The sequence below is a fragment of the Primulina huaijiensis genome, chromosome 7, assembly GCF_012295235.1.
Source record: "Primulina huaijiensis isolate GDHJ02 chromosome 7, ASM1229523v2, whole genome shotgun sequence".
Classification (NCBI taxonomy): domain Eukaryota; kingdom Viridiplantae; phylum Streptophyta; class Magnoliopsida; order Lamiales; family Gesneriaceae; genus Primulina; species Primulina huaijiensis.
The window spans coordinates 7,341,212-7,357,983 of record NC_133312.1 but is presented as its reverse complement, the minus strand read 5'-3'; the positions used below and the strand labels follow the sequence as shown (position 1 = coordinate 7,357,983).

Here is a 16,772-nt window from a genome sequence, read left to right as displayed (position 1 = left end):
TTCCACGAAATTTCCTGCATTGCATAGCCAAAACCACACACGTTTAAAATTCAGCCAACTTTTAATATTCTTTCTTTGACTTTTCTTTGCCGACATTTCTCCCACTTGGAGATTTGATTGAGGATCAAACATATCTCCACACATCCTTTCAATCTTGTCATTTCCTGCTGCTTACGTTTCCGCTAGACCACTTGAGAATCTACACCACTCAAAACGTATCAGTGTTTACTGGCTTGGTCAGAAAATCAGCTATGTTATCCTTTGTATGAATCTTCTGCATATCCACACTTCTTTCTTCTACTACTTCCAGCACAAAGTGTAATTGAACTCCAATGTGTTTTGTCCTGGAACGAAAAGCTGGATTCCTTGCAATGTGCAAGGCACTCTGACTGTCACAAAACAAAGAAACATTTTCTTGTTTGTGCCCGATCTCCTCCAATAACCTTTTAATCCATATTGCTTCCTTGCAAGCTTGAGCAGCTGCCATGTATTCTGCCTCTGTTGTAGATAACGCCACAACTGTCTGCAGTTTTGAAACCCAGCTTACTGCTCCCCTCGCAAGTATAAACACATAACCAGTAGTAGATTTCCTCTTATCAGGATCACCTGAATAATCTGAATCGACAGAGCTCCTGAGTGTAAAATCCGATCCTCCATAACATAATGCAGCATTCGAGGTACCCTTAATATATATAAGGATCCTCTTGACAGTGCTCCAATGCTCTCGACCAGGATTCGCCATATACCGACTAACTGCTCCCACTGCTTGAGCAATGTCCTGTCTTGTACAGATCATAGCGAACATCAAACTTCCCACTGCTGATGCATATGGTACTCGAGACATCTCCATCCTCTCTGCTTCACTGCTAGGACACATCTCGGAGGATAACTTGAAGTTAACAGGAAGAAGGGTCGAAATTGGCTTACTATCTTGCATGTTGAAGTGTTGCAAGACTTTCTTCAAATAATTTTTCTGGGAAATCCAAATCTTTATGTTACTTCTGTCTCGGTGAACTTGCATCCCTAGAATCTTGTTTGCTGGTCCCAAGTCCTTCATATCAAATTCTCTAGCCAACTGTGCCTTCAATCCTTGGACCTGATCTTTGTTGGGGCCTGCTACCAACATGTCGTCCACATACAACAGTAAAATGATATAATCATCACCGGACCTCTTGAAATATGTACAAGGGTTTGCACTCAATCTGTTGTATCCAAGGCTCATGATATATGAATCAAATCTCTTGTACCAACACCTCGGCGTCTGTTTGAGACCGTACAGAGATTTGTTCAACCTGCAAACTAATTTTTCTTTGCCTTTTTCCGCAAAACCTTCTGGCTGGAGCATATAGATTTCTTCTTCAAGATCTCCATGAAGAAACGCCATTTTCACATCTAGCTGTTCTAGATATAGGTCAAACACCGCACACAATGTCAACACTACTCTGACTGTTGTAAGCCGAACCACAGGAGAAAATATCTCATTGAAGTCAATGCCTTCTTTCTGAGCATACCCTTTTACCACCAATCTAGCACGATACCGCTCCACTTGGTTATTGCCATCACGCTTGATCTTATAGACCCATCTGTTTTCAATGGCTTTCCTTCCTCGTGGTAATGTAACAAGATCCCAAGTTTTATTCTTGTCTAATGCCTCCAACTCTTCTTGCATTGCTATAATCCACAAGGATACATCCGAGCTTTGAGTAGCCTCGTGGAAACTCGATGGCTCACCATCCTCTGATAATAGACAATATGCAATATTGCTTTCAGTGACATAATCTGAAAGCCAACCTGGTGGTCTTCTGTCTCGAGTTGACTGCCTCACATTGGAAACTTCAGACTCAACATGTTCTTGTTCTTCGTGCTCTGGTACTGCTTCACAAGAAACTTGACCTTCGTCCGTCTTATTTTCCACCAGAAATATAGTAGTTTCTGAATTCTGTGTACTTTTGTCTCCCTTTATTTTATCTTCCTCGAAGATAACATCCCTGCTGATGACAAGCTTGTGAACAGTAGGATCCCACAGACGAAACCCCTTTACTCCATCAGCATAACCCAAGAAGATACATTTTCTGGATTTCGAATCCAGCTTCGATCTTTCTTGCTCATTGTACAGAACGTACACAGGACTTCCAAATGCATGCAAATGAGAATAATCCGTCGGCTTCCCAGTCCACATCTCCATCGGAGTATTCAGATCAATCGCCACTGAAGGAGAACGAGTGATAATATAACAAGCGGTTTTGACTGTTTCTGCCCAAAATGACTTTTCTAGACCCGCAGTCCTCAACATAGTTCTTGTTCTGTCCAACAAGGTTCTGTTCATCAGCTCCGCCACTCCATTCTGTTGAGGTGTGTAAGCCTTTGTGAACTGTCTTTTGATGCCTTCATGTTGACAATATGCATCAAACTCGTCACTGGTATATTCTCCTCCATTGTCAGTCTTTAGACACTTGATTTTCTTTTCTGAATCAAGTTCAACCCACGCTTTGAAATCTTTGAAGATCTGGAAAACATCTGATTTATTCTTGATCGGATACACCCAACATTTCCTAGAGAAATCATCAATAAACAAGACAAAGTATCTCGCTCTTCCTAGGGATACAACTGGTGCTTGCCAAAAATCCGAATGAATCAGCTCCAATATGCTTTTGCTTCTGGCGGTAGAAGTGCCAAACTTTAATCTGTATTGTTTACTGGTAACACAGTGCTCACAAAAGGGTAGTGACACTTTTGTAAGTCCTGACAGCAGCTTCCGTTCTGAGAGAATTTTCAACCCCCGTTCTGATATATGCCCGAGCTTTCTATGCCATAACACTGTTAATTCTTCTCCTGAACCATTTGATGCAACAACTAGTTTTGCCTATTTGTGTGTTTCTTCCAAAAGTACATACAGATTTGCAGTAACTTTTTCCGCCTTCATAACCACAAGCGCACCCTTCACAATTTTCATGAACTCATTCTCGATACGAGTTTTGCACCCGATGTCATCTAATTGCCCCAATGACAAAAGATTTTTCGTCAGTCCTTTCACATGTCGTACCTCTTGTATGGTGCGAATGGTACCATCAAACATTTTAATTTTGATAGTACCGACCCCAGCGATTTCCAAGGCCTGATCATTTCCCATGAATACAGATCCTCCTGAGACTGGTTCATAATGATCAAACCATTCTCTTCGAGAATTCATGTGCCACGTCGCTCCTAAATTCATAATCCATGTGTCACAAAATTTGTGTCTGCCTTCTACAACAGTTGCTGCTTCGTTGAATAATATTTCACCACTGCCTGAAGTACTGGCCACATTTCCTTGAGAACTTTTATCGATACTCGTACACTCTTTCTTGAAGTGCCCTTTACCGCCACATTTAAAGCAGTAAATATTTTTCTTCTTACTTCTCGACTTTGATCTACCTCGTCTTTGGCTCCCACTGGAGTCACATTCCATAAATCTTCCTCTTATCATCGGTAAAGCCTCTGCTTGCTTCGAGGTTACCAACCTATCTTCCTTGTTCTTGCGCCGGCTTTCTTCTCCGAAAACCGCAGTTAAGACATCGTCGAATCTTAGAAAGCCCATAAGAATATTGTTGGTAATGTTGATGATAAGTTGATCATATGAATCTGGTAGACTTTGAAGTAGAAGCTCTGCGCGTTCATTTTCCCCTATTTTATGCCCCATGGAAGTGAGTTGGGCAAATAGAGTATTTAGTGTGTTGATATGGTCGGTCATCGATGAGGATTCCGCCATCCGAAGAGTATAAAGCCTTCTCTTCAGGAAAATCATGTTATGTAGCGACTTGACCTCGTACATCTTTGTCAGAGTATCCCAGATAACTTTTGCTGTTTTTATCTCAGAGATACTTGACAATACTTCGTCTGCTATAGCCAAGTGTAAATTTGCAACAGCATTGTCATTCATCTCATTCCACTTTCCATCATCTGTAATCTCCACCGCTCTATCTCTAATAGCCGCCAAGCAATTCTCTTTTCTTAAAACTGCTTGTATCTTTATTTCTCAAAGCATAAAATTACTTCCGTTGAACTTTGCTATCTCGTACCTGCCTGCCATTATGTCTACAACAATTTTAGTAGACTGCACAAAATAATCCCGCCTTAAATAAAAGATCTCAAAAAATCTTTTCTGATGTGGAAGATCAGTCTAGGCTGCAACCACAGAGCATACTCAGAATTTTAAGAAATTTTAAACCAAGGCTCTGATACCACTTGTTGGTTCTACTTGTAGTAATTTGAGATAATAAAACCCGAAAATAAAGAATAAAATGGACACCGAGATTTACGTGGAAAACCCCTAAAAATTATTAGGGTAAAAACCACGGAAAAGATGAAAAGAATTCCACTATAATATTTTGTGGTGTACAACTCAATTACTGTGTTTCCAAAGAGAACACACACTCTCTTAATACAGGAGTACAAACACCTCACAAATATTATAGAACTAAACACTCAAATGCTATAGGATGAGAGAAAACTCGAAGAAGGGATGATTTCAGAATGAAAGGGGGAGCTCTATTTATAGAGCCCCTTGTCCGTGTGAATACGCGTATTTATATTTCCACGAAATTTCCTGCATTGCATAGCCAACCACGCACGTTTAAAATTCAGCCAACTTTTAATATTCTTTCTTTGACTTTTCTTTGCCGACAATCACTACCTTTGCCCACTAGAATCCTTATACGAGGCCTGGGAGCGCTACAAGGTCCTTTTGTGAAGATGCCCACATTATGAATTTCCACTTGACATTGGCTAGTGTTACACAATTTTTACTACGGTATTTTTCCGGATAATAGTAATGTGATAGATACAACATCATGGGGTAATTTACTGCGCAAGACGCCAAAACAAGGATTAAATCTTTTAGAGGAAATGTCATCCAGTAGTTACAACCCTCACTTTGAGAGGAACAGGCCACAAAAACCTACTAGAATGCATCATATGGAATATTTCACTTCTCTTGTTGCACAGTTGGAAGCAATAAACAAAACAGTTGATGGGTTGAGCATGGGCTTTGGCTACGAGACTTCAAGAAGTGTTTTGTGATACATTCAGGGGTGAGCATTTCACCAAAGATTTTCAAGATGGAAGTCATCTCTACTCGCCAAATGGAGAGCCAGTTAACCATGTAGGAAGCCAAAACCGCCTGAGGAACAATCCATAATCCAAAACATATATTCTAGGTTTGAGAAATCATCCAAATTTCTCTTGGGCTAATCAGAATAATCAAAGGGAATCAAAACTATGGGAAGTAGCTATTTTTTACGCATGAACCTCGACTGGAGAAACCTAACTTGGAGCAAATGATGACAGTTTTTTTCGGTCACTGAGAATGCGATGAAAAATCAAGATATTTCAATTAAAAGCTTGGAGAATCAAATAGGGCAGATGGCGACGATGATTTCAAATAGGGAGCCTGGAACCTTTCTAAGCGACATCGAGAAGAATCCAAAGGAGCAATTAAAGGCTATTGAGTTGAAGAGTGGAAAATTTTGGAGAACAAGGTGGATGAAGCAAAAAATGAGGAGACAGCTTAATAGTCAGAGGCAACCAAAAGTAAGTCATCTTATTCTACACAAGCACCCATTTCACAATCAAATATTATTATCTCACCCTTTTTCCTACAGCACTTAGGAAATTGATGCGCAATTTGAAAAAAATTATTAATCTGTTTAAGAAGTTACATATTTATATTCATTTTGCCGATTCATCGACAAAATGTATAGCTATGCTAAATTTTAAAGGAGATCATAGCCAACAAAAAGAAGCTAGAGGGTCATGTGATGATGAACTTAACTGAAAATTGTTCTGCTCCAGTGCAAAACAAAATTTGCATAAGTTGAGAGATCCCACTAAAAAAAAAAAGCCTACGACAACGGTTTTTTACAGTTATTATAGGTCTTTTAAAACTGTTGTTAAAGTCCATGTTGTTAAAAGGTGCGCTCAAAGACAACGGTTTTTATTCATTGTTGAAGCTACAATTTGCGATGGTTTTTGACAAATCGTCACAAATAAATTTAACGACGGATTTTTGTAAAACCGTCGCGTTTCAAACACCGTCGCTAAAATTAGCGACGGTTAGGTAATGAGTTCCGTCGCTAAGTTTAGCGACGGTTAGTTCATGATTTCCGTCGCTAATATTTTCAGTAAAATAAAAAAAATTACCTTTAATAAATTAATAATTCTAAAAAAAACTTGTAATTTGAATAGACTAACAATATATGAGATATTAACTAAAACTTAAAAATTTAACAAAAAATAAAACGAAAAACTAAGTCGAAACTAAAATCATGTAAGTAGAAAAATTTTAAGTGTTGTGAAGTTGTGTGTTATAAAATGGACCGAATGAGCGGGTATTTATAGAAACTTTACGACGGTTTTTGGTTAAATTGTCGCTAATAGGGAAGGTTTAACGAAGAATTGTCGCATTTTTAAAATTTACAACAATGTTTTTTTAACTGTCGCTAAAATTAGCGACGGTTTTTATAAAAATCGTCGCTAATGTAAAACATGCGACGGATTTATGTAAAACCGTCGCTAAATTTAGCGACGGATGTTATACCGTCGCTATATCAAAACCGTCGCTATTTTTAAATTAGCAACGGTTTTAGAAAACTGTTGCTAATTTTAACGGCGGTTTCAGCAAAATCGTCGCTAAATATGTTGTAAATCACACAACGGTTTAAGAAAATCGTTGTCGATTGTCCAAAAAAACACGCTAAAAGACTACGATTCTATAAAAACTGTTGTCTTTGAGTGTTAAAAAACACTCAAAGACAACGGTTTTATAGAACCGTTGTCATTGACCCTAAAAACCGTTGTCTTTGACACCTAAAAGACAACGGTTTTTATAAAATCGTTGTTTTTGCTTAAAAAACACACCTATGACAATGGTTTTCATTAAAACTGTTGTCAAAAAGCATACGACAACGGTTTTAGTAAAAACCGTTGTCGTAGGTGCGTTGTTGATTTTAATTTTTTTTGTAATGTCCCTATAGTTTTTCTATTCCTTTCATGATTGGTGGTCAGTTTTCAGAAGGCTCTTTGTGATTTAGATGCAAGTATTAACTTGATGTCTTTTTCTATTCTTAGGAATCTTGGTTTGAAAGAGGCAAAACCTACAAAAAGTATCCTTGAAACTGGCGATAAAGTCGATAAAGTGTCCACCAGGAATAATTGAGGACATACTAGTCAAGGTGGACGAATTTGTTTTTTCAGCGGATGTTGTGGTGCTTGATATGCAAGAAAAACACAGTTGATCAGGATAGAGCATCTTTGTGATTCACTATCAATGTGTACCCTTTTTTTAAAAAAAATAACAGAAATCTGGAAGAATTTTCTTGTGGCTTTGTATTATTTATGTCGATGAACTATATATTGTATGCATTGTTAGTCCTATTTTTTTTTATTTGATTTGGAGTAAAATTCAATTCTAAATTCAGTTCATATTAATCAATATTAATTTTCTCTTTCTGCATTTTCCTTAATTGAAATTAATCTTTTGTGTGCACCAACCAATACTTGGTCGATATCAATAATCTATAAGTAATTTGTTGGATAATTTTGATGCTTAATGAATGAAAATTAAGAAAATTACGAAGAACGAAGCTTAATGAACGAATATTAAATTCGCTGGTTCTGAATTAAACTCGAAACAAATTCATCGAATATTAAAAGAACTTCAAACGAGTAGTCGGAACATGTAAGAGACGGAAACGAAAAAAAATCAGTGTGAACAGTAGCAGGCGCGCCCTTGCGCATGGATCTGCGCGCAGGCGCGCGTGCCTGCCGAGCGCTGCGCATGGATCTGCGCGCAAGCGCGCGTGTCCCTTCATATTTTTCTGGTATTTTTTCATTTCCTTGGCATTGTTTGATGATTGTGGTCAGTTACAATGGCCAAGGGATACCACTATGATTGAAAGATCATGTCTTTTCATATGAAAAACATTAAATATTGATTTATTGAAAATCAAAAACATATAACACATAACATACTCATTTGCATATTGTTCTTCTTCTTTCTTCAACAAGAGAGAGTTCATTTATTTTTTTGTGATAGAACTTGAATATTTGAGTGCTCATTATTCAAGAGTTGTAGTTGTATCTTGAGAGAAGATTGTCATAAACTTCTAACACATTGTGAAGGACAAATTCTTCTTAAGGAGAAAGTGTTCAACACTTGCTTTTACAAAATCATTTTCTTTGTTTTCTTCGTGTTTCTCCTATCACATTTGAATCCATAAACAACATAATTAACCGAATAAATTCACTTATTCAGGTAATATATATTGTTCTACACGTTATGTTATGATGTAACGCATAAACCATAGTGGATATCAAGGGACTCGTTGACCAGAAATCCAGAATAAATTATTTACGTGGGCCCCACACATACTATACCATAAGTAGTACGCTGTAAATTATATTAGATTATTAGCAAAATTTTCATTAGAGATAATTTGATAAATTCTATTAGACTAAAACCATACCTCATTTGTCTTAATGGTTCAATTAAATCATATCTCTGCAGACATATATCAAAACCAACTATAATCACGCCACCGAATGATCTAAAGATTGCGAGTTTACGTCTAAAAGAATCCGAGAAACATATGAATTTATTTACTTTAGACAACTTCATGTATCATAATTTTTCTTTATAACTGAGAGATATGATAATCTAATGTTCTCGTCTGAAACATTGAGGATGGAGTCTCTTCTGCTTGTCAAATTATGAAATCATTTGTGTAGATGTTTGCCAGATATGTTAGTAGTTTCTCAATGGTAAAATATTTGTGTAACGCCAACAGATCACAATTGGCAAGGATATGAGGTTCACATGCACAATCATTGATATGGTTATGATACCTTTTTCCAAAGCTCACACACTTTTTTCCTTTCTTCACTTGCCCAAGCAGTGCTAGCACTCTTAGTTCTAAGTCAGTCGCCGAAGTTATACTTATGGGGTAGCAGCTCGAATCATTTGGCAGTAAGAAACAACTTGATGCATGAAAACTAACTGTCTATGGGTAGCTGCTCGGTCATTTGACAGTCAGTAAGAAATAACTTGATGCATGGAAACTAACTTGCTCATTGATTTGTTGATTAAAATTTAGAATTGTCACTTTTAGAATATTGCCTGATTCTTTCTGCTTATATTTTGACCTATTCCACAATTTCAGTGTTACATAGTCCTCAACAGGCCTTGGGCATTTGTGCAATGGCTTCAGCAAGCAAATATTGAAGAAGAGTATGGAAACACATACCAAATTTCTGATTACCCATGTCTTGATCATCTTATAGTTCCATGATATAAGAAAATGATATATCACATAATTGTGCTAACATTATGCAGCTATATATTGATGCAGCGAGCCAGACCACATTCTGGTGAGTCCCATCCTAAACTTATCTAGAGATGGTCTTGGAGCAGCTTTTCCTTTCTTTTACATTGAAACTAAGAAATGTGAGGCCGTGCTGAGGAAGTTGTGTTGCACCTTAAATTTGATAAAATGATTTCAGGATTCATTAAAAAAGATAGCTCCCACTTGGATGAATTTTTCCTTGGCAATGAAGAAGGATCCTGAAACAGATAAAACTTTTGGGTGGGTTCTTGAGATGTAAGCGACTACATAAGACTGTCCTTTTTTTAGCCCCTAAGATCCACTTTTGCAAATTTAGGTATGCATATGCCGTTTCATTAGATTCAGCATTACATGGTGTGGGTAACATCTTATACAAGGAATTCATGATTCAGGTCCAGTAACTTTTTTGTCATTTCTGGAAGTTTTCTTTCAAAAAGAATATATTCTTTCTTTAAACATTAGGTGTCTAATATGGTTTATAGCAAGCAATTCACATCAGTCGACATATTACATGTGTAAATCTTTTTGACTTGCATATCCCGAGCTGATAAACTCATCTTCAAGTATTAATCAAATCACTAAATAAACACATAAATGCTCTTCATTCGTGTAGAGTTTCCTATTATAAAGTTGGTAATGATAAAATAATTCATTATACTTGTGGATGCAACTATGATTTGCAAGTATTTTCTGCCTGATTAGGCTCTTTGTTTGTTTTGTTTTTTTATTGTGATGATTATTATTATTATCTATACAGTTGGAAAACTTTTAATTTTTTTCATGTTCTTAAATTTATGTTTCACATCCTTCAGGGAGAGTGGAGGTTTGACAAAAGATCAAATGACAACACATAGCCTTCAAGTAACCTTTCTATACCACCATTTTACATTTTTATTCATGACATGGTAGGTTACTCTGGTTAAAATGGTGAATTATGCCACTGCCGATCTCCCAAACTGGGGTTCTTAAGATGACAAACAGGCTACTCCTCTGTTTAGAGTGAACTGTACGAGGAAAAATATCTGTGGCTTCTGTTCAACTTTAAAAGAAACGATCAGCTTTACCACATTCACTGGTTTTTATTTAAAATGACAAGCATTGGACTCTACAGAAATGTATTGGCACGAGTGTATACCGAGTTGCTCTGTAATATTACAGGTAATGGAAAAAAAATGCCAACAGTATTTTCTTTAGATATTGAGGCTCGGCCGTTTAAATCAATTAGGACTCGAACTTTAATTCTACTCACTTGTCTTATCCGATATAACGTTGCCACTTATAGAACTGTATTCATAACATCCACGGTTTCACTTCGACAAGAATTTGTATCTGCATCTTATGTTGGACTCTACTACCTCATCGTTCAAATTTTCTAGTAAAACCAAACAAAATTCGAGATTTCAATTACTGGGTAATTTTTTTTTGAGAAATCAACAATGGTTGTTCCAACTTAAGTTTAAGTTTTTCGTAAAACACATCACTCGGTTACGTAACAAGAAAAACAAACGTATGTATCACATTCCAGTAAAGGCCTTCTTCCCACGACCAGAAGAACCAGCTGGTATCACCTTAAGAACATTAAACCTCACGGTCTTTGACAAGGGCCTGCATGACAAGAAACTCGTAACAATTAAATTACAGCAACCATGTGATGAAAGAGTAAGATAGCGTTGACACTTGCCTGCACTGGCCAATGATAACATGGTCTCCCTCTTTCACACGGAAGCATGGGGATATGTGTGCAGGGATGTTGGAATGCCGTTTCTCGTACCTAAATAAATCTATAAATTAATGACATCCACAAAAGAAAAAAAAAACATTTCATATCATTAAAAGGTCAAACATTATTCTTACCTCTGGTACTTTTTCACCCAATGCAGGTAGTTTCGACGAACAATGATAGTTCTCATCATCTTAGCACTGTGGCATGTCCCAGCAAGGATGCGGCCTCTAATGGACACACTTCCAGTGAACGGACATTTCTTGTCAATGTACGTACCTGCTGCAGAAAGAGGAAATCAATATGATAACAATGAATACACAAGCAACAGTACGAGAGTTAAAAATATAGAAAAGAACCCAAATGTTTGATTCAAACAATTTCTATCAACATCAGATTTCACTGACATGCAACGATCACCAAGCGGCAGGGCGCCAATACAACCTAATCGTAAAAGGTGCAGACTGATATAAAAAAAAAACTAAGATACACTCCAAATTGGTAGAGCATATCCAAAACCTACCAGGGTATCAATCATGAAGTGCTTGTACAAGAATCAAATCATCCTAGGATCTTAGATTTATCTACAAAAACAGGAACAATTACAACCAAAGTTTAAAATAATTACTAGTACATTTACTATTTTCACAGATGATAGTTGTACTCGCGGCACAAGCACAAGTCACGATCTTCAGAAACATTGAATCCCAGGAAGTGAGAAATTTTAATCGCAATTCGTATGAGATTTAATGGTTTCTTAACTTATCCCAGAATCCATTTACCAATACTAGTGAACAAACTAGTAAAATATTAAGAATTAACATATCAAGACTAAAACTAAATCAATACCAAAGGGGGATAATTTATCAAAGGAGTGAGCCATAGTATGTATACAAACAAGAAGTCAAACAACATGAGAACAGAAAATCAAAAATCGGGTAAAACTACACCTTCAACAGCCTCGCGAGGAGTCTTGAACCCTAACCCGATGCTCTTCCAGTAGCGGTTGCCTCCTTTACCAGGTACCTTACCTTTACCTGACTTCTTCGAGCTGCAAAACCGAACATTCCCTCAACAATCAACAAAAAAGTTTTAAAAGTACGGATCTAACTACGATATAGAAAAAAAACATTACCAAAGGAAAACCTTGGGCTGCTTCAAGAATGCCTTCTCAGTCTGCAAAATCAATCACCAGACCCGATAAGCACAAACAACCAGATGCAAAAAAAAAATTCACAGATTCAATGGAAGATAGGTAGAGTGGTGTGGAAGAGTGCGTGCTGCAAATATATGAGTACCTGTTCCGCCATGGTTGATCTCCGTAGATGGCTCCGGGAGTGCAAGAAATTATGAGTAGAGGTAGCAACGGCGGAGGTGGGATACTGATGAATACCTAGTTGTTATATTCAAATGACGTTTCGGGTTTAGCCACCAAAAAGCCCGTAACAGATTGGGCTCAAACAAGGCCCAAAAGCTTTCTTTTTATTAACACTAATAGTAAGAAAGTAGGATGATTTTCTTATGTTGGGTAATGTCTTAATTTTGTACATTATTATTATGGCACAAAAATTCAGGTGAAAGTGTTTCATGACTAAAATGAATATTCTATCTAGGTCATTCAAGAAAAATTATAATTTTTTATATCAAAAGTAATAATTTTTATTGTAAATATAGGTAGTGTTGACTCGTTTCACGAATAAAGATCTGTGAGACATTTTCACAATAGACCTCTTCTTAAATTAATTTAATAAATAAATTATTTTTTCATACTGCGAATGGATGATTTTTTATGTTGAGTAATGTTTAAATTTTATACATTATTACAATGTACATAAATATTAATTTTTTTGTATATAAATAAATGTTGGCAAAATTTTTTTAAATCAAAGTCCAGTAAACAAGAAAGTTGAAAGTCATTATTTTGGCCATCTACTATTCACACCGAATGACCGACCACAATCAAAGTTGAGATCAATAACTACAACGAGCTTGAATAAAAATGAATAGGGAAGAAACAAAAAAGGGGAGAGAATGAATTCCAGAATCAAACTTCCGAAAAAAATTCTAAAATTTCAGCAGCATTTACGTTTTCAATTTCATGTTTCTGGCTTCCACTGGCCTTCGGTAGGTTTTCTATAAATTTCTAGTGTTTGGAAACAATCCTTTCACTTTGCTTCATTCATTTCCAGTTAGTAAATATGTTTGACGTCGTTCGAAATAGCATAATTATATTAGTTTTCATGTTTTTGTAAATTGATTACATGTAAGTTTCATTTGTTAAATATCCATTTCTTAAGCATCTAAATCTGGTGATGATAGAACCAACAACCAATCTTCTAGGGTTTTGTGTCGTCTAGATTAGGAGTCGGATTTTTATCTTTTGTTGTTTTCAATTTGTGTCTTTTTGGCACCTAGTACGCCTACCCTTTATAAAATTTTATGTGAAACAAGTTTTGGCACACCTAGTGGGACACTAATGTTGAAGGATTGGTCCGGAATGCGATAAACCAATTTGAGGCAAGTATGATGGGGAAGACGCCGAAATGCGGAGTTGATATCCAGTATCCAACCATTGTTGGATATGCTATTGAATAAGAAGTTGGAGAATTTTAGCAAGGTGATTATGGTAAAATGAAAAAATTGTCCTGAGAAGAATACTTCAAATGCATCTGATGTTGAACAAAATCAATCCATTGAAAATATTCAAGCAGACAAAACAAGACACGTGATTATTCCACCTTTCACATATCTAGTGACAGATGAAAGGTCACTACAAGAATTTCTGCATACAACAACACACATACGACAACGGTTTTGGACAAAAACCGTTGTCGTATGCTTTTTAACAACGGTTTTATCGAAAACCGTTGTCTTTTGGGGGACAAAGACAACGGTTTTTAAAAACCGTTGTCTTAATTCAAAAACCGTCGCTAATTTTAGCGACGGTGTTTCAAAACCGTCGCTACGTTTAACTTTGCGACGGTTTTAATATAACCGTCGCTCATTTTACCGTGGTTTTTTTGACAAACAACAACTGTTTTGGAAAACGTTGCAATATTTAGCGACGGTTAATTCAAAAACCGTCGCTAATTTTAGCGACGGTTTTGAGACCCCGTCGCTACGTTTAACTTTGCGACGGTTTTAATATACCCGTCGCTAATGTTACCGTGGTTTTTTTGACACACAACAACGGTTTTGGAAAACGTTGCAATATTTAGCGACGGTTACGAAATAACCGTCACTACGTTTAGCGACGGTTTGTAAACACCGTCGCTAAGTTTAAATTCGCGACAGTTTTAACATAACTATCGCTAATTTTAGCGTGGTTTTTTTGGCAAACAACAACGGTTTTGGAAAACGTTGCAATATATAGCGACGGTTATTTCAACAACCGTCACTAATTTAGCGACAGGTTTGTCAAAACCGTCGCTATGTTTAACGTAGCGACGGTTTTGAAATAACCGTCGCTAAATTTAGCGACATTGTTTTGAACCCGTCGCTAATTTTAGCGACAGTTTAAATCCAAACCGTTGTCAAATAAAAATATGCGACAGTTTATTATATACCGTCGCCAATAGCGACGGTTTAACCAAAATCCGTCGCAAACTGTCTATAAATATCTCAATTTTCGTTCTATTTTCCTCCACAACACTTCACAACACTTAAAATTTTTCTCTTTTACACGATTTTACTACATCACAACATTTAAATTTTTTTTCTTTTACACGATTTTAGTTTGGATTATTAATTTCTTTTAGATTTATTAAATTATTAAAAGTATTTTTTTTTATTTTTCGAAACAAATTAGCGACGGAACTCTTGAAAGATGACCGTCGCTAAAATTAGCGACGGGCGTGATTACCACCGTCGCTAATTTCAAATTAGCGACGGTTTATATAACTGTCGCGGATTTAAGTAGCGACGGTTTATGTAACCGTCGCTAATTTAAAATTAGCGACGGGTAGAATTAGAGACCGTCGCTATTTCGTACCGTCGCAAATTTGATCTACCACAACGGATAAAAACCGTTGTCGTTGAACAGACTTTCAACAACACCCTCAGTTACAACAGTTTTTAAATGACTACGACAACGGATAAAATCCGTTGTCGTTTGCCGTTTTTGTAGTAGTGGGTATACTCTTCCACATTGTAGAGAGGAATAAAGCTGGACTATAAATCAAAGTAGTGGAAAACAACCTATAAACATCGATCGTGCGCGCGTTAACTAATCCTGGTATAAAATCAGGCATGCATGCATGAGAATTCATTTAGCATGACTGACCCGAGTGTTGACCTCAATTTTAGCACTCGGGCACATCGTATAATTTCTATCCTCCCAGATTCCAGACTGCTATGTATTTTTTGAAATAGTAAGGGTGGGACAAGAGCTATACATACCTAGTTTGAGACTTGTAGGACAACCAGAATTTCATAATATGTATCGACAAATGTTAGATCGTGATAATCCTTATCTTCGGAGTTGTAGGGTGCCTGATTTTATTTGATTATTTGGAGGAGATGGGCAATCCACATTGTAACATACTTTATGATTTATCATTCAATGTGGTGAGGTAATAGTCTTGATAACATTTCTTTTCTTTTTTTCATCAAATGCAGAACAAGAATGAGGTGAATGGCAAGGATTATTGCAAATACCATAATTCTTCAATCATGGGAGCACTACTTGTTGGGCTTTCAAAATTATCTTTCAAGATATAAAAAAATAAATTGGATATTCAAATTTTCAGAAAGAAAGGAGATGATGACTGTGGATGAAGATAATTTTTCCGACTTGTGCCAACAGTTAATGTTAATGCTACTGATTTGAGGTCCCTAATCGCTGAAAAGAGGAGAGGGATGATGGGCATATTTGAATCCCAAAAGAGTCGTTAGAAATATTTGGTGCCTAAGGATCAAGTTTATGAAGTAGAGGATCAATACGTGAAAGGAGTAACTAGCAAGAAAAGGGAGTATGGTGGAAGAAATACATATTATAATTGGAAAAATCGTGAATATAGTGGAGGGTAGGTCTATGCTTGAAAGGCCAAGAAACCATATATATTCAACAGGGCCATGCGCTGCAAAGCTAAAGGATCATCAAATTCAGTGGAGATTACTGAAATCAGAAGTCTATTTTAGGGAACCGATATGAGCACGAAGATCATCAAAGGTTTCAGAGAAGTTTGCCAATAATAGCTAATCTTCTTAAACTTTAAAAACATGAACAGAAAATGAGATTCATAATTCCTCCCAAACTCGAAAAAATTGATGAGCGTGAAAGGTTTAGCACAAGAAATTTCCGACATGATTCACTAAGAATTAGAAAATTATATTTTCAAAAAGAACGTTTTTCTATACAATCATACTTTATTTGATTTTACAATGCAGTACAATACAATCTACTAGTTAACTCATTTTTTTTCTTTCCTCCAGTTGTGACTCCGGTTCCTCTGTATCTGGAATTTAAAATAAATAAAAGAAACATAGGTTAATTCTTTGAAGACTTAGTGAGGTATTAATCCAGACGTCACACATATATGTCTATATATTAGACTTACTTTAATTGTGGTTATGAGAGTCAAAACCAGTAGATGGTGATAGTAAAAACAGAGGAAAATATAAATAGCAGAAGCACTCATATCGTTAAAACAGAAGCAGAACTTAACGTCTTTCGT

General features: G+C 36.5%; 1 protein-coding gene and 1 pseudogene across 1 annotated transcript; one reads left to right on the top strand and one right to left on the bottom strand.

Moving 5' to 3' along the window:
* Positions 1–5,400: 5,400 nt before the first annotated feature.
* On the top strand, positions 5,401–10,749 carry LOC140981558 (hydroxyproline O-arabinosyltransferase 1-like; annotated as a pseudogene).
* On the bottom strand, positions 10,642–12,537 carry LOC140980204 (small ribosomal subunit protein uS17). Its single transcript, XM_073445913.1, has 6 exons — positions 12,396–12,537; positions 12,233–12,273; positions 12,048–12,148; positions 11,232–11,376; positions 11,059–11,148; positions 10,642–10,982 (listed from the first exon to the last, which is right to left on the bottom strand). The coding sequence occupies exons 1-6, from the start codon at positions 12,405–12,407 to the stop codon at positions 10,892–10,894; spliced, it is 480 nt and encodes a 159-aa protein (XP_073302014.1). The 5' UTR covers positions 12,408–12,537; the 3' UTR covers positions 10,642–10,891.
* Positions 12,538–16,772: the final 4,235 nt, after the last annotated feature.